This window comes from Neofelis nebulosa, chromosome 1 (genome assembly GCF_028018385.1).
Source record: "Neofelis nebulosa isolate mNeoNeb1 chromosome 1, mNeoNeb1.pri, whole genome shotgun sequence".
NCBI lineage: Eukaryota > Metazoa > Chordata > Mammalia > Carnivora > Felidae > Neofelis > Neofelis nebulosa.
Genome location: NC_080782.1, coordinates 112,606,901 through 112,626,622, shown reverse-complemented (window position 1 = coordinate 112,626,622; position 19,722 = coordinate 112,606,901). Strand labels below are relative to the sequence as shown.

General features: G+C 38.1%; 1 protein-coding gene across 5 annotated transcripts in view; it reads right to left on the bottom strand.

Moving 5' to 3' along the window:
• Nucleotides 1-19,722, bottom strand: part of PDE4D (phosphodiesterase 4D) — a 725,514-nt gene that overhangs the window by 546,244 nt on the left and 159,548 nt on the right. The window contains exon 1 of one of the 5 annotated variants that reach the window (XM_058687379.1): nucleotides 11,622-12,978. The exons of the other annotated variants lie outside the window; for them this stretch is intronic. Coding sequence (XP_058543362.1) covers nucleotides 11,622-11,668 — 47 coding nt within the window. The 5' untranslated portion in view covers nucleotides 11,669-12,978. Of the gene's footprint in view, nucleotides 1-11,621; nucleotides 12,979-19,722 lie in introns of those variants that run through there. 5 annotated transcript variants of the gene reach the window in all.

Here is a 19,722-nt window from a genome sequence, read left to right as displayed (position 1 = left end):
AACTAAAATGTAACATAAATGTTATAAATGAAGAAACAGACATATAAATGAAGAAACGGGCCAGCTGCAGAATTAAGCTACACAATTTTTTTTTTCTGGCCAGAAAGATAAAACACAGATCTCTTCAAGAAAAGAAAGATTCCTATAAATAAAAGCACAAGAACTTGTTATTAGTTTTACAGAAATAATTAGTGTCTTAGAGAAGGAGGTGATTTGTAGCAATAGCATTTGGATTTTGTAGGTAAACACATTTCAGCAGGATGGCTATCTCTGCAAATGCTGTTAGACTCTCCCCAGTATCAGAAAACAAGATGTGTGGGGATGATTTATACTCAAGATGACAATTTTTATAAAAACTTTACTTATCCAAAGACCTGGACTGTTTCCTGGAAAACAAAAACTAATCTTGAGAGCACTAAATTCCAGGTACACAAATTTGGAAATGTAATTTTGCACTCTAAAGCACCAATCGAGCACCTACTATGTGCCAGGCACTGTGTTAGGAAGAGCAAATCTAATGATGAAGGACATGAGTAAGACAATACAATCCCTAAGGTGAAAATTCATCCTGTATGAAGCAGGAGCTGATTCAAAACAGGAGAGCACAGAGCAGCTTTCCAAGGGTAGGTGATTCTTGCTGGGTAAGAGAGATGAGGAGGAATGCATTATTCCCCATAATTCAAGGGCAACCCAAGGCGGTACGTCTTGTATATGCGGAAAAGTTCCATGAAGGTGATACACAGAAGTTTTGTCCTCCAAGTGATCTAGAGCTGGTGGGCAGCCCGAGGCTGGAGAGACCTGTAACAGCAACTAGATTACTCTAAGCAACCTGGCTACCCTCTCAGAGCCTAGTCTCCTGATCTGGGCAATAACAGTAGTTACCATTAATTGGTTACTTACTGGGTGGCAGGTGCCCTTCCAAGCATGTGACAGGTTTTCTCATTTAATTTTCACAGCAACCCTATGAAGTGAGAACTATTTATTGTCCCTAGTTGACAAGAAGTAAACTGAAGCACAGAGAGGTTAGATAACTTACCAGAGGTTGTACCCTTAGGAAGTAGATAGCACACACTCAGGCATGGATTTGGGGAGAATCTTCGCCAAATTAGATAATTATATAAAAAGCTTAGTACCTTCCTGGCATTAAAGAACCTTTCAAAGGTGATATTTATTATTATCTTTATAATATGTATAGCATATGTTTGCTTGTTTCATCTCAAACCATGGCGTGATAATGCTATTTGAATAATGCAAAAAAATTAATATTCCAACTGGGTAATTTTTATTATTCATCCTTTTCACCACACACACTCATTTATTGAGGACAACTTTGCAGAGCACCTACTATAAGTGACACTGTGTCATGTGCTAGGTCTATAAAATAGAACAAAGTAGTCATGGCCACTCATGAATAGAATGCAATATGATTGGCTACTATGAAGTCTCAAAGGTTAGCCTGGTCACAGAAAGTTCCCCGAAGTGAAAAGATATGCAGTAAAGGCTCAGCAGAACGTGGTCATCTTTAACATGGTGACACCCTGATCTACCTTAGCATTCAACCCGTCTCAAAAATCAAACCTGTGTGGATTACTTTCCAGCAAATGGGATTTTTCAACAAGTGTTTTCTTGTTTTAAAACATGAATGCCAAGGACTCCACGCCCACTTATGACTTGTGAGGTCTCTTCCACTACTCTTGACATAGGTTTCAGTGTGCCCACTCTCCACTGCCAGCTTCCCTTTCTTCTCAAAAACATGAGGCGTTTCTCCATAATTATGTAAATTATTGGTTTTAAATTTACTGAGCAAATACGCATACACAAACAAGCCAACAGCAAGGTTTCTGATACTGAGAACTTCATTCCATGTTGTTTCTTTAGACTGGATGGCAGCTAGCTGAGGGAAGATCCTGAGATCTTTGACCAAGAGAAGAGTGGGGAAGACGTAAGGGACACATAAATGGTATGTGACTAATATTTTCTAAGCTACTGTGAATATCAGCCTTAATGGAAGGCAGGTTGACCTCTGACCCCTGAATAAGGCTGATGTGTAAAGTGTAGCTGTGTGAAGATGGAGTTATGCCAAATGCCTAAGGCTGAGAGATTAAGGGTTTTCCTCAGGGGGGAGCAAACACTTCAGGAAGGCATCAGGGTTCAGTCTCTGCATAATTTGTTGATCACTGAATTACTGCTCAGCGTCCCCTTCAGACAAAGGACAGTTAAGCCCAAACAATACAGAAATGAGTACATTAATCAGTTAAGATACAGAATCTTAGGTTTTATAGCATCGTTAGTGATCATTTAGTTCAACCTCCTCACCTTCTAATTTAAAAGGAAAACACGACAACTGCAAGGAAGGGAATAATGAAGCTCCCTTGTAAGTGACTGGGACTGTTTCGGACCTTATTTAGATGTCGAGAGCTGCAGCAGAAATCTCACAAAGAAAGCCCATGCAAAGTAATTATGTGCACGGAACAACAAGAATATTAAGGAGGAAGCTCTACTGACCTCAGAGAAAGTGCTGATGATTAGAAAAGATGAAAGGAATTCATAATATCTTCTCAACTCACTATACACTATAGGGTTTATAATTAACAGCCTCAAAAACCTATTCGAGAAGTTGCTTTAATTTGTATCTTACATTTCACATTCTTTCCCCTAGATATCATGGAAACATAAAAGATAATGTAAATTTATAAATATTTAAAAATAAGTTATGCCAGTTCTGGCTAAAGTCTTATTATGTTTTGTCATTTTCAGTAAGTTTCTCAGAGACAGGTAACACTTGCAAGTCAACTTCAGAAGGGTTTTGAAGAAATCTGTGTAAAAGCAGGTTATTTATATATATATATATATATATATATATATATATATATATATTTGTGACATCCCAACATAAACCACAGAAAGGTTCCTATTAAAAAGTGAACAAAGCTGAATCATTTTTCTTTCTCTTCCAACTGTGATTTTTATGCATTTGAAGGTAAAATTCAAAGCAAACATCTTAGAGCTCCTGTTTGTCACCCATGAGTTATTTCCAGGAAGCTTAGGAAATCTCACATTTCCAAAATTAGGTCATAACACTGGAACTGCAATCTAATTAATATGTTCATATAACAGCCTCCACTGCTACCAAGTAGAAAACGCCAACAACGAAATCAATTCCACATTCTTTGGAATCCCCAAGAACATAATCAACAGGAGAAATTCTAATGACAAAACAGTTTCCCAATTTAGTCATCAAGAACTGCATGCATATTTCTGTCACTTATCTGCCCATTTTCCTGACATAATATTTAGTGACCTTGTACATCCATATCACTGACTTTTTTCAACCTGCTTGATATCATATACTTCCCTCTTCAGCAGCCTTTCCAACTGCCCACAGAAACTGTTCCACAACCTGGCCAACCTCCTTCACTTGCTTCCACATGGTCCTCCCTCTGAGATACAATCTTGAATTCCATTTCACAAAGAAAACAGCATGAGACCAAAACTCCCTCAGCTTCTCCTTCCACCTCCCTCAACTCTATGTTATTCGCATCCATCCTCCTTTTTCTCCCTTCTGTCTGGGAGGAAATCATGTCCTTCACTTCCCTGATCCTCTCTCTGGACACTTCCTTTGGGGTGTGTCCTTTGCCCCTTAAAAGTACCTGGTATCCCTCACTAACTACTCTGCCCCCCACTCTCTCTCCCTCCTTCTGTCCTCATCCAAAATTTTGCAAGTAGTGTGCATTAATTTTCTCCTCTTTTATAACCCCTGAAATAGAACTCACTCTGAGATGTTCCCTTAAACCACTCTCCAAAGGGTTGCCAGTAACTTCTAATTCTGAAATCCATCAGGTATATTTTTAGTTCCTCATTTCTAGACTTCTTTAAACTATTTGGACCAGCCATTTGTCTCTCCCTTTGAATTCCTGTAACACTTTGCATATACCTATGTGTTCCCTACCATTCTGTACTTATTTGTTTCTGTGGCTGTTCTTCTCAATAGTCTCTGAGTATCCTCAAGGCAGGACTGTTATCATATGTACGTGGGTGTCCCCTATGCTTAAATGAATCAGTACGTTCCACGTGTTCTAAGCCAATTGAATAAGAATGACATTTTTTGGCAGCTAAGATATTGGGGCAGAGAAAGAGAGGGAAACAGAATTCGAAGCAGGCTCCAGGGTCTGAGCTGTCAGCACAGAGCCTGACATGGGGCTCAAACTCATGAGCCGTGAGATCATGACCTGAGCTGAAGTTGGATGCTTAACCGACTGAGCCACTCACGCGCCCCTGGAAAGTGTTAATATTCTTTACCTGTGGAAAAAAAAAATATATATATATATATGTATGTATATGGTAATGACGTGTAATTAGAAGATTTTGAAGAAAATAATAATGATGTAGCAAAACCCAAAACTTACATGACCTTTTATTGTCAGCAAAGCACTCTCAAAAACATCTCATCTGACGGTCAAAACTGCCCTTCAAGGTTGAGGTGGAGCCTACGTCAAAGCAGGGCAACGGCTGTGCAGTTTGATCACTGCCCAACAGCACAGCAAGCCAAGATCAACTCATGCTTGCTCCACTTGCTGACTAGATGCCCAGAGGAAGGGATGTCTTTTGCTTTGCACAGAGGCTCTATCCATTCATGAAACACCACACTCGGCATTTCTAATTCATCTGCCTGAAGTGGGGCATCTTTCCTAAAATATCTGCCTAGAGAAGCACCTTTCTCTAATCCACAAAAAGGACCCCATAGACCAGAGTGCCACTGGGAACATGATTCACCTCAAATTCTTTGTAAAATTTCTGATTCGGAGAAAACACAAAAAAAACTGCTAACATGGCTGAAGGACAGATCATACGCTAACAGGACCAGGAAGGGGTTCTCAGGGAAAGGCCGCTGACATTCGCTAGGCATCCCATTTACTTACCCCACTTGCTAACTAACAGTGAAATTGTTTCTTTTCTCTGCTCTTACTGCTAATCTGCTTTCCAGAAGGTCCAGAGACAGAGTGCTAAGGCATCTGCCACAGAACAACATATGGTGATAAAAACACATTGGGTTTTAAATTGAGGCCGGACTGGGGTTTTGAGTGGATCAGCAACCCTAAGTAATAGATATGGGAACTTGAGCAAGTTATTTTCCTGATATGAGCATTACTTTCCTCATCTGCAAACAGGAATTCAAACAAGACCCACCTCTAAAAGTTGCCATTGCCATTAAATGATGTAATTTATGTGAAAACAGGTAGCATGTGCATAGGTGGGTGGTTGGGAAATGGTGTTCAATCAGTGTTCTTCTATGAAGCATGCAGTGGTTATATTTGTTACCTATATTTTAAGAAATTCACTGGAGAGGTTTTAGCATGTCGTGGTTTAGCAGTCTGATAAGTTATCATTACCTACGTGCTATGAGAGTTTTTTTAACAGTCTACTCTTCAACACAAGGCAGGGAAGAATCTGCTGTAGTCACTTCACACAGGTGATGAAGAGCTCAGAGAGCTTGCACAAGGTCATACAAAACATTAACACCAGAATTTAGAGCTGGAAACCTGAGGGATTTTTGTTTTGTTTGTCCCTAGACAATAACCTAACTATATAAAATCTCAGTTATCTACCCTTGAAACAAATACATATCCCACAATTTCATACAATATAATCTCTAGTTGAAAATCTTAAGTATGTTTAAGGCTGGTTTCTCTAACAACTGGAAACACCATCCAAGAGTCCATCAAGTGAGAAACAGCTACAGCAGTTAATTTATGGCTCAGAGACATTTGAAGCTATTGTAAAAAAGATGGGAATGATGCTACAGGTGGACAAGGTATTAGTGAGCATTCATGGTTGTGGGCTATGATCAAAGGAGAAGAGGAAGAGGTAAAGTGTGGTTACTATGAAAGGAAGGAAGGAAGGAAGGAAGGAAGGAAGGAAGGAAGGAAGGAAGGAAGGAAGGAAGGAAGGAAGGAAGGAAGGAAAGAAGGAAGGGAGGGAGGGAGGGAGGGAGGACGGATGGGGTTTCTAACCTGTAACAACTTATAAACTGTTTAAGGTTCCTCCTTACGATTTTCTTCCTCTCAGAATTCTGAACTATTCTCCTTTTCCTTGACTTGCCTATTTTTCTCTGAACCCAGATACCTAAACATTAGTGGAAGGAACTCAGTAATAGCTAAAAGGGATACAGAAACTAGGAGGTTGAGTGGGAAGTGAAGAACTTAATACCTTTTCCAAAATTCATAAGATTTCATTTTCACATGATGGAGAGTATTTTTTCCCTTTCTTTCTTTCTTTTGTAAGGACTGTCTAAAGCCTTTCTGACATGGGCCCCCCACTTGGCCCATTGAGGATGTAACCTGTCAGCATTTGAAAGTGCACAATTTTACTACAGTGGAAAATCTGCCAAGACTAAAAATTACATTTAATTTCTATAAGTTGTGGGCATGCTGATATGACTGATGGCCACTTTATTCCTCTGTCATACCACCCCATAATCGATTTCTACAAAAAATGTGACTTTTTATTTTTATTTGAAAAGTATAAGATACTGCCAATAGACACTAAGGAGAAAACAGCTACAGCCAATAAAAGAGAGTAAAATAGAAAACCTAGAGAAAAATTATGTGTTTAATAAGATCAACATTTCATCTAAAGGAAAGGCTTTGCTCTATTATTCCTAAACCTGAATTTCTGCCTCAAACCATGGCTGACTGCGATTGAGCCACGGGGATTTGTGAATAAGATAAGATTGTATAATTATGATCTCTACCTAAACTCTACTGGCCATAAGTTGTATTTGGCCCTAACAGGAATTCAGAATCAATCTGAGAGTTTCATATTAGCATTCTAGAATTTATGAATACTTTTGTCACTCTGGGGAAGAGGTGGTTTTGAAACGAGAGCAGCAATGACCTGAAATCTCATTAGAAGACAGATAAACACTGGCAGAAATTTTAGGTTGACTAAAATTGAGCACAGCTCAATTTTGTCCTTCAACGCATATACAGTCAAACGCAATGTTTCTCCCACTCACTAAAATTCTCATCAGACAAGTGAGATTATATTGGCCAACATCTAAACTCTGGACAATGCAATTCTTGGCAGAGTTTCTATAATTTCAATACATGAAGGAAAGGAGAACTTAAAAGATGAGATGCTAAAAGGCTAGACGACAAGGATGATCCTTGCATTAAGAATCAGGCCAGCCTGGGGGTGCCTGGGTGGCTCAGTCAGTTAAGCCTCCGACTTTGGCTCTGGTCATGATCTCTTGGTTTACGGGTGCTGACAGCTCAGAGCCTGGAGCCTGTTTTGGATCCTGTGTCTCCCTCTATCTTTGCCCCTCCCCCCCCCCACACACTCTGTCTCTCTCTCCTTCAAAAAATAAATAAACATACCAAAAAAAAAAAAAAAAAAAGAATCAGGCCAGCCTACCTTTCTCTGATTATTTATTAACTGAATTTTCTGGTGACATATATATATATATATATATATATATATATATATATATATGCACATAAACACATATATGCACATATTGTTGATACATTGACTTATATCTTGTTTCATTCCATAAATGACTTGGATCAAAGAAAACAAAATGAGTTAGTATGTGAGTTTAACCCTCCGTTTATATAAGAACAACCAAAGTGTGACTTGCTAGAGTAAACCTTACTAGGAACCTGGGAAGGTAAGACAAATGAAAGGATGTGGGGGCCCAGAAAAAAGGGAACGAAGCCTCACTGGTGATTCAAGTTACCATAATCAACCTATTCTGCCTATTGATTGGAGTCACCTCTCAGCAACACAAAGAAAGTTTGATAAAAGCTTTTAACGTTTTTTTTTTTTTGTTTTTTTGTTTTTTTGTTTAATTTATTTTTGGGACAGAGAGAGACAGAGCATGAACGGGGGAGGGGCAGAGAGAGAGGGAGACACAGAATCGGAAACAGGCTCCAGGCTCTGAGCCATCAGCCCAGAGCCTGACGCGGGGCTCGAACTCACGGACCGCGAGATCGTGACCTGGCTGAAGTCGGACGCTTAACCGACTGCGCCACCCAGGCGCCCCAAAAGCTTTTAAAATCCTAAGCACCAAATAAGTAAAATAGTTAATCACCATCCACAGTCACTAATCCCAAATCTCCCTCAGGTTTCCTCAAAGAAGCACCTGAGAGCAGCACTGTGCAGCCTCCTGTGGCAAGGCCGTTTGGCTTCTGTTTCCCAATCTCTTCTCTCAGAGTCATCTGAGTCCATCATGAAAAGGAGGCAAAGATATTTAATACCCTCCTAAATCTTGTAAGTACACATTTCAGTTGCATTTGACATAGCCCTGGTGTTTCTGCCATATAATTATAGCATTTTTATAAATCAGATCACACAAAGTTGTTATACTTTAATGTAAGGCAAAAATCTATAGACATATGCTAGGAACACTACGTTATGTCATTCTTGTTGGATGCCTGCATACACTTCTATGGCATGATGCTTCTGAAGAGTCCTCTTAATTGCTACTAAATGCAGTTTAAATTCCTAGAAAGCTGACATGCATTTCCCTTCTTCCAACCATGCAAGAAGACCCACTCCTGTCTTGCCCGACTATCACTAGAGTCTCACAACTCACCAGAATACAAAATAAGAAGTGCCCCATAGTACTTATTTACCCAGTGAGGCAAACCCTAATCTTTGTTTGGCTTGGAAGTAAAAAGGTCAACAAGTGTAATGGAAAGAAGCCTTCGCAATAAAATTCTCCAGCAAATATTTCTAATGGAGCTTTAAACAAGAAAAGCACATTCTTCGTGCCACTCTCTTAACACTTAAGGATTAGTGTTCTATTAAGACAAGTAATAAGACCACTTATTAACTTTAACTTGTAACCAATAAACAATGAATTTGTAATACTATTGCTCAATTCTCAACACACTATCCGTAGGGCGGGAGGATGACAGTCCAAGTATGAGCACTATACATGGGCTTCTATTTGAATCCAAGGATTCTGATGAATTTTTGAAGACCTCTCTAGATATCAATTTTCCCTCCTTCTTGCTCCTCAAAAAGCAGAAGAGAGAAAGACCACACACTTCTTTGTCCTGCCTATCCAAAGGGTTGAGAGCCTTCAGAGAGATGAGCCAGAGATTAAACCAAAGCACATATCTCCTTTAAAATGTTTATTAGTCCCTGGCGTTGATCTGTTGCCAACTTCTGATCTGCCCCTTTGTGGAAAAAAAAAATAAAGAAAAGAAAAGAGAAGAAGAAAAAAGAAGAGACCTACATGTGAAAAGGAGGAAAGAGAGACTTTGGAGAGGAAAACGGAGAACAACCTGGCAAATCCTATCTTCTTAGCACAGTAATTCATGAGCACGGAATCTAATCCAATAGGGACTCTTACAGCAGGACAAAGGAAAGGAAGGTTTTCTGTCAATAAACACCTAGAATCTCTTACTGCAGTACTGAAAGGTGAGGTTATAAATAAAAGGAAAACAATTGGGCAAGTTGAGAAACAAGCACAACACTAATTGGGTCACCTGGAAAAAAAAAAAAAAACAACAAAAAAAACCAACACCTTCTTCCTTTGAGGTCAACGTCTTATTAATGAATCCTTCTAGAGGGCCCAGGCAAGAATGGAGATACAGAACATCACACTCCACATTGGCTCAGTTTGCCACAACAACAACAACAACAACAACAACAACAACAACAACAACGACAAGAGATTGGCACATGATGCATTGAAGTGTACGAAGGGCTACCTAGCTTCAGGCACAAAGGAAAACCACCAGAACTCTAACTTCTTTTTACAGCTTTCAAACATATATATTACAGATCTAGAGGAGCATGAATAAGCACATTTGCATTCTTTGAAAAACTATACAGTTGAATAGCTCATTTCTTTCTTGTTAAAAAGTAGAGGCGAGGTAAATGTAACAAAGTAAGAGGTGGTTATAATGAACATTAGGTATTCAAAGAGCACCTGCTCCCTACCTATTGCAACATAAACAAATGGGTCCAAATATCAGAACTTAGGCAGAACAAAAACTGTTGCTTTATAGCAAGGTGCACTTTTTTTGGAAATGAGAACGAGAATTTTTCCCCTAAACAAGTTGCAGGACCTACAAAATTAACCTTGAAGAAAAGCAAAGGAATAGAAGAGAAAAAATAAATATTTGACAAATGCCTACTACGTGCCAGACACTGTTTCCAAGACCTCTGTATCCTTAAGGTTAAAGACTATTTATGTGAATGGCTCTGTAAGAATGGCAAGGACCTTATTGCTGAGGCCAGAACCTCACCATCAGGATCAGTAAGGCCATGGGTCCAAAGCTCACCCTGAGTTGGGAGCTCGGGTGATGCATTTGGAAAGGGGCCATTAAGGTTTGCAGGCATGTCACCAGACTCCCTCCCCAACACATTAGAGACTGAGGATGGTGGCTCTGGAAAGCAGAGAAGGAAGATACGCCACAGCGTCAGCTCTGGACGTATCTGGTACTGGTAGAAAATAAGTACCTTCCCAGAGTGACAGAGGATGTCACCCACCCTTCTCTACAACTGACTTTCAGCTAACAAGTTCAAACGTCTATAACAAACCAGCAGATGATGTTGGCAGAGCCCTAAGATACCTGGAAGCTTTCATTTGAGACACTGTCATAAAAGCAGCTGGAAAAACCCTTAGAAATCTCTATTTTGGTATTTTTTTATGTATCCTGAGACCAGCCAAAAAATTTACCTGGAAAATATATGTTCAAAATAAGATATATTGCAGTTTCCACAACAAACCATGTCAGTAGACACAAAAACCTTAAAATGTGCCCTCCAGCACTGACAAAGTTTTTGCTATGAGGTTTAAATCCAATCAACCCAAAAGGTGTGGTAAAATCATGCAATTTTAAAATAATGAGCTCTGCCCTTATAATACCCTCAGCAATTATTTCCTATACACATTTAGTCATAAACAGTAATAAGAAATGGTACATGATGTCACATGTCCTGGGACCTTAAATGCATTGCATTGAAACTTAATACACAACAAAATATCAATGTACTAAGCAAATTCTTTAAAAGTCTGAACAGTTCATGACTCATGTGTTAGAATTCTATTAAATTGGTTCATTCCTGTAGAAATATTTCTAAATAGTTAAAATATTCCTTAAATGGGAGGTACCAACACATCTTAGTATTATTTTAAAACTGAGGCCACATTCTAAGTTGTCCCTTAACCTCCTTTTGGAAATTCAAAACGAACTAAGGCCAAACAAGTTGACTTTCAGTGTCAGAAATACATGTGTGTGTCCATCCCCAGGGAATTTTCAAATCAAAGAAAACAAAAGAAAAAAAAAAACTCCCTTTTTCTTTAATTTATTTCTTACATATCTGCCATTCTCAAAACTACTGTTTTTTTGTTTTTTGTTTTTTTCTCTATGAAATGTTAGCAATTATAAACGTCCTCTTATTTGGGGATGTTTTTATATTAATAAGTAATTTGTTATTGCATAATCATGACTTTCTCAGACAACATTTGGTTTTAAACATGTTTTACTTTTCCTCCTCACTTGATACCAATATTCTTCTTCAAGAAAAATCCACCTCTGGCACCTGTCATGGGATTTCATAATCCTGAGTTTTATGAACTGAAGGGGGTATTGATTACTTACCATATCCAGGAATGCCTTCTAAAGGGGAAATTATTCACATGCATCATGTTTGCAGATCTTCTGTCATTAATATTTTCCTTGTCTCATCTGTTTGTTACATGAAGTGATTTTCATAGATGAATTCCAACTCTCCCGTTTCAGCAGCTATCATGGGCAATTATTGCAACAAGTATTGAATTCCAAAAAAATCCCCCCCAGAAACAAATGGCAACAACAAAAGCCCTTCCAGGATTTGGAAAAAAGAAATATCACAGAGCACTGCAGGTATGGGTCCATCCATTTACGTTCCACTAGGTAGTTGACCCACTATAATAACCAGTTCAATCGCTAATCCTAAATGGTGGCAGATATTGTCCTGGTAAAATCCAACTGCCTAGAGTGTAAATTCATGCATCCTCTCGGGCAGGACTCTGGAATGTGGGAAAAAAGGAGTCAAAAGACAGTTTCTTGTTATCCTTGTTAAAGAAGTGTGAGAAGGGAAATGGAAAACTTCAGGTTGCTTTGCCATGCTGTCCTTTAGAAATGAATATTGCTTTTTCTTCTTTCTTAGGCACATATTCATGTGTGGTCACTTTAACGCAGAGATGCCTTCTGAGACACGTCGGACAAAGACGTGGGCAGAGGGGCTAGAAACCATGTATCATCAAAGCCAACTTCTTTCCCAAATCTCACAATTGCTGGTTTTCAACGGTAAAAGTAGGAAGGCAAGGAGCAATTTCTGCTTTGCAAGACAGGATTACCATTAGCTACCATCATGACTTCAGAAGGTGCTGTCATGAGGAAATTCATTGCTGCCGCCTAACCCCATAATAAGGCTGTCTGCTCTCTTTAAGTAAAATGACTAAGCTATTGATCCTTTCACTGCAGAAACCCGTTTAATTTGTTATCAAAACCATGTGCGGGCTTTTCCTATGTTGCCTTGGAAAGAAAATGAATTTCACGGCTGCAAGTCAGACGTTGTCTAAGAATTTCTTCCCCCGCTGTTTTTTCTCTTCTCTTCTCTCTCTCTCTCTGTCTCTCTCTCTCTCTCTCTCGTTTTTATCCCAAATTCAATTCCCCAATAGGTGTCATTTACTCTGAGGCGCTGACATCTTCTGAAAGATTCTCATGCCCAAGCTATACAGACCTTGCATGCTTTTAAAACACAAAGGCAACAGGCTCCTGCTGGGGTCGCCCAGCTCCGGATATCCAGCAGAACCTTTGGAATCTTCGCAGTCGCCTTGTCTGCCCTGGGCTGTGCCGCCCGCCCGGCTGTGAGCAGCTCAGGACACTTGCAGGCTCCGTGGTACTGTACATTAACTCTGCAGCAGCCCGCTTGGCTGCAGAGAAGCTGCCTGACAAGGGATGTGCTGGCGTCAAGGGGGCCCTCTAGGTGGGTTCCCAGACACTGCAGCACGCCCTGCTCGCCTCCAAGGAAGAGGGAGCCAAAGGGGTTAAAGGAACAGTTCGCCCTAAAGAGCACATTTCTTTCAGTAAGTGATTATCAGGCAAGACAAGCTCAGCGCTAAGAAATCTGTAAATTACCTCCCAGGGAAATGACACCATGAACAAACATACTAGGAAGGGAGGGTTTTTGTTTGCCTGTTTTCATTTTTCCCTTCTTACCCAGTGAAAAGAATGGGAATAAAAGAAGTCCAGGGAGAATTTGCAAATGACGGGGTTTGGTCACTTGATCTTCTTTAAAAGAAAAAAAATATATATATATATACACATATATACATATATATGTATGTGTATATGTATACACACACACACACACACACACACACACATATTGGGCTAGGAGTGTCTTGCCAACTTTACTGATTTGTAACCATTTAGCTACAGATGACCAGGGGGTAATTTTTGGACAGGAAATCCTGTGGAAGCCAGTTCTGCAGAAGTCGGTTATAAGCAATTGCGCATGCCATAAAGCTGCTTGTTTGATTAGGGGGTGTGTGGATTTGAGGAGTGCTGAGATAAAGCATTGCAATGCCTCCGGTTAATATTTCCTCAAGCTTACCCTTTGTTGCAAAAATTCTTCAACAATCCCCTGAAAGCACCCCATCACTGTTGATGCCATTTTGGAACAAGAATAAAATAGTAAACTCTTGTAATAGTAGGTTGGCACTTAAATGGTGTTTGTTGAAGATCAGTGAAAGAATGGACCTTACAAGGAGCAGTGTACTCAATATAAATGTATCAGTTTTATCTTAGGCATTTTATAAAGCTGTTATGTAATTGCTTAATATTAAATGGAATATTGGCAACATTTAATACATCATGCCATTAGCTTCAGTTAGGATTTCCCTAGTGAGGCCCTGTCATCACAGAAAATATTACCCAGAGGTGAGGGAAGCAGGGAGATATTTCCCACAAATTCAAAACCAGGTATAAATTTAGTCTTGAAAACTGCCATGTTTTTGTGGAGCTTTAATTTTGATCAAATGATGATCCTAATGGAAGTATTCCTGGGATGAAGAAGAACTGAGTGGTTCCTTTAAAAGCAATTTGAACTTATAGGTTCAGATGGTACCACAGCTTGAAAGAAACTTGAGAATATATTTGGGGATTTCTTGTACCTATGCAGTGTCTTCATGACCTCCTTTTTCTAAAAGGAATAAATCTCTTCCATTAGGTCATTTGTGATCTGAACCAGAAAACTTCCATCTGAACTGTTTTTGTTTGTTTTTTAATTTTAATTTTTATTTATTTATTTATTTTTTTGAGACAGAGAGAGACAGAGCATGAGCAGGGGAGGGGCAGAGAGAGGGAGAGACACAGAATCTGAAGTGGGCTTCAGGGTCTGAGCTGTCAGCACAGAGCCCGACACAGGGCTCAGACTCACGGAGCGTGAGATCATGGCCTGAGCTGAAGTTGGACGCTCAACCGACTGAGCCACCCAGGCGCCCCTTGTTTTTTTTTTTTTTTTTTTTTAATGTTTATTCATTTATTTTGAGAGAGAGCATGTGTGGGGGTGGGGAGGGGAGAGCAAAAAAGAAAGAGGAAGAGAGAGAATTCCAAGCAGGCCCTGCACTGTCAGTGCAGAGCCCAACACAGGGCTCTATCTCAGGAACCATGAGATCATGACCTGAGGTGAAATCAAGAGTCCAACACTTAATCAACTGAGCTACCAGGTTCCCCCCATCTAAAGTGTTTTTGACAAGCTTTGAATGCTGTGAATCAAGTGTCACAGAGTAATTCAAAATTTGATATTATATGAGATATTTAAATATTACTATTTCAGAACAAGGAAAATTTATGATGCCCTCCCTGCCCCTGCCCTGGGGCCCTGTACTACAGACTTCACCACATTATTTCATTTAATCCTCACAACCCTATTAGGTAAGGACTATTATTAGCCCCATTCCACAGATGAGGAAATTGAGGCACTGTGACATTAAGTAGTATGCCTGAGGTCAAACATCTAGTAAGAGTCACAATTTGAACCAAGAAAGTTGGGCTCCAGAGCCTGCATGAATTACCACTATATTAGGGCCTCTATAATAATTATAATATCACTGCATTAGTGTTAATGCTTCCAAATTTTTTTTTCCGTAGGTATTATTTTAGCCTCACAGAATCATGCTGAGGAGAGTACGGTATTTTTTATGAACAATTTTGGAGATGAGTCTCCAAAAGGATAGTGTCTCTTCATCATCACATATCATGTTAGCAGTAGATCTGGAAGGGAATTCAGATAGACAGGTCAGTGTTTTGTTTTGTTTTGTTTTGTTTTGTTTGATGATGATGATGATGATGATGATGGTGATATGATGATGAACATTAATTTCAAACTAATACTTAATCCTCACTCTATGTAAAAGTAGGTCTCTGTGGAAAGGGGTCAGTAAAAAATCATGCAGAAATTGATTTTTCCTTATAATAGATAACATCTATTTGAAATTTCTTTATTTTTTTTTTTAGTTCATCCTACTGTTCTCTGTTCGTATGCCAGAGGAATGCCCATGAGCCACAGGATATCCCAAATATCTCTGAATCTTTCTCAATTACCACAGAGTTAAACATTCTCTACTTGTTAGTTATGTTTCCATTTGTGGGCAATGATATATGCAAAGAACTTTAGAAATAAAAGACACTCATACGATTTACCCATCAGATTACTACAGGACATGGAAACTTAAAATATACGTAAACCAAGAGAAGACGTCAACTGAGTATTTTTCAAGTGGACTTCTCCGGGCTTTTTATTTCTATTTTTACAAACACAATTCTCTAGAATAAGGTATAGCAAATTAGAATGAAAAGGCACACAGCTGAGAAGCTATGATAAATAGTAGAAAAGCCAAATTTCTGCTTGAGGGATAACAAAGAAAAAATGTAATTTATTTCACAGTTCAGAGAACTAAGACTATACATTAATAAACAACCCTAAATTGAGAATTTTGAAAACTCAAGGTAATATATATGGCAAAATGGACTTGCTTAGAGGATAGTAATAGCTTATTTCCAGCATTTTTTATTCTATGTATATTAGAAACAGGGTCTTCATAGCTAGAACTACTATTTTACAAACAGATACTTCACAAGACGCACTATTTTACAAATGTGTAGCTTTCAAGAAACAACATATGGGCAGAACTAATAGGTTTGTAATTTAAAAACAGATTTTCACCAATGAGTAACACTGATAGACTAGAGTAATCAAAATCTGTTTTTTTCCCTACTAAAACATAGCCTTCCTTTCATAGAACTTCTAAGAAATACGAGGACATACATAAAAGACAACTTTTATGGCTGATCCCAGTCACCTAAAGGAGTTCAGGGCATCATAGATTGGCACAAACTTGGTTAGATCCTTACAGCATTGGTGCAGGCTTAGCTTTACTGGCACAAAGGCTGGTTTCTCTCTCTCTCTCTCTCTCTCTCTCTCTCTCTCTGTCTCCCTCTCTCTCGCTCTCTCTTTTAATCTTAATCCCACAGCAAACACAAGAGTAATCAGTCTTTCAGGGAATGACTCACATTAACCATCCTCATATGAGGCTGATGTAAGAACAAATAAAAAAAAATGTCAATTTATTGATAAAGTGTAAACTACAAACTCAGTATAAACCACAATACTCTAATCAGCATTTTCATGAAAGATTGTTTACTGCACTCAGAATCAGAGAAGTATTTACTAGTTAGAGTCCCCATTCTCTTTTCCAATAATTACAGTCCTCTCCTACCCTGGCTAGGGTATTATGCTTGCAAGGGTGATGGTTTTTGAACTAAATGCCTGGGAGCCCTGTGGTTTTGCAAATTCATGGCAAAACAGGGCATAGGGGAGTCCAGGTTTCAACCAGAGCCCCTTTGCTTCTATCTGTTTTGTTTCAAGGTTTGGTTTGTTAAAGGGAATCTGGTCGTTAAAAAATGTTTACAAAAACATAATGGGGTAAGGACACAAAATCAACACTTTCTAAGAAAATTCTTATCTTTCTATTGCCAGTTTCAAGACTCCATTCTCTTGAGACCCCTTCAAATGACAGGCTTCCCTGACAATGAGTATAATACAAAAGATTAAGTTTGACCTTTATGCTAATACAAGCTTAGCACAATACAGACACACCCTAGTTTCTGAACTTGGGTGTTTCTTAAACTCTCCAGTCACTTATCTAATAGGGAGGGTGTAATGACTTACCTCACTGATTTCCCTGAGTTTCATTTTCAGAATGTAACTGTATTTTCAGTTGCTAAAGTATATCTATCTGTCACCATCACACTCTGCTATAACTGTTGGCTAATATCAATGACCTCCTCTTAATTAACCTAGTTGAAATAAAACAACTCTAGATTTATGTATGAAATGTCAAGGATCCAAAAGGTGATCTCTTATTAATCTTTTATGAATACTAATTATTAGTTTAGATATTTCAGGAAAGTGTCCCATTTTTTCAGAAGTCTGCATAACTTTTGTCTCTTAGTTGTCAAATGAAAAACAAAATAATCCCTCTATTCTACATACGGATTTTGTATAAAAATAGGTACATAAAGGGCGCCTGGGTGGCGCAGTCGGTTAAGCGTCCGACTTCAGCCAGGTCACGATCTCGCGGTCCGTGAGTTCGAGCCCCGCGTCAGGCTCTGGGCTGATGGCTCGGAGCCTGGAGCCTGTTTCCGATTCTGTGTCTCCCTCTCTCTCTGCCCCTCCCCCGTTCATGCTCTGTCTCTCTCTGTCCCAAAAATAAATAAAAAACGTTGAAAAAAAAAATTAAAAAAAAAAATAGGTACATATGTAAATACCTCTATAAACTCTTTTCAAGCACATTCTCTGTATTTGTAGTATAAATATATTATATCTTAGGAAATAGAAGCTACAGTCATTGGATATCTTGGGGGATATGACTTTTTCACCTAACATCAGAAAAATAATATATCTTTTAAATTGTCCAATAAAAATGAAATTTATGTGTACTTCTTAAATGTATATATATATACAAACAGGTGAGAGTGGCATTCTAATACATAGAATGACATGCACGATTATTGCACATTCTCCACCTCTACCTCCCAGTAGAGAAAACATTCAAGACCAAATTCTGTCTCCCACCCTTACAGAAAACCAATCCCCCTGGAAAGAAACAGCATCTTCCTCTGTGTATTTATAACACCAAAAACATAGCTGGCACTCAGTAAATGTTAACTAATGACCATGTTGATAGTGATGACTTCCCACTTCTGGCAAGTTGTAGCAAAGTCTGAAGGCATTTATAACTTCAGCACATTTATAACTGGAATAAGAGGAGCTCTTCATGAAGCTATGGTTTTGATTGCTAAGTCAGGGAACTGTGGCATGTTTCAGCAAGTTGCTGGCGCATCCGATTTCTACGTATTCTATAACCAAGGATATAGCCATTCATTGAAAATTGGGGAAAAAAATCATGAAACACCTATTTTGATCACCTAAATGCAACAGTTGCTTTGGTAGAAATATTCATGATTTAACTAACACAAATCATTTTGAATCACATAGCCATCCTCTTCTCATCTTAAATGATAAATAAATATATTTATAGGGAAAAAAATTCTCATATCATCAAACACAACACATTTCATAATTGGAGTATTTAGAATGCTTGCTAAATTCCACTCAATATTTTTGGAAGTAGAAGAATTAGGATACCTAATGCTAGAATACAAAGAAAGCACTTAATATTTGCTATTCAAAAATCAAATGTGAAAAAAAATCCACAGCAACTTTGAAAAGAAAAGTTGAATTTGCATTCTGTCTTCAGGTCTCAAAACATGAGCCCTTAATTTCAGGTTTTGCTCTTTACTTTTTGTGTAATTTTGAACAACTCACAAAACCTCTGTGAGACTCAATTTCCTTATCTGTAACATAGAAATAATAGCAAATTCGTAGGCAATTGTAATTTTTAACTTACTCAGGTAAATTACAGAAAAATGCTTTGTAATGAGAAGAGAGCTTTTTAAATGCTGTTCACATCTACTTTAAATTCAATCATTAGAAAATGTAATAAAATATGGACGCTTTCCTGGGTCTGCAACTTACTTAAATTGAAATGGAAAAAAAATAGAAAGAAAACAATGACATCATATTGGAAGTGACTTATGAAATGGAATTATATTTTATTTCTACCTTTAACTTTTCTAAAGGCTTTATATCATATTTGTTTCAATATTCAAAGGAGAGCTTTAACATATACCCATGTTTAAGAGATATTATAGATTCCAAAGAATGACTTGGAAAAATATCTGAAATATTAGGTAAAAAAAAATAAATAAATAAAAAATAAAAACCAAACTCAGGTTTTCAGAATAATATCTTTAATATGAATTATTTGATACAGTTAAAATAATTTTAAATATACAGGTATAAATAAATATAGATTTATGCCAATGTAGAAGAAAAGAACCAGAAGGATATATACCAAACTACTGGCAAACTAATTACCTCTGAGATAGGGAAGTCAAAGTGAGTCTCATTAAAAACTAATTTTACTTTTTACTTTACATGTTTTTAAATTAATTAATCTTCTCAATGAGAATACTTCCATGTAATATTTGCATAATGAAAACACCAATGAAGAGAAAAAAAATGTTTAGTATTAATTAAGGAAGAATACTCATTTGTAGCTGATATATATGTATTGGAATATAAACC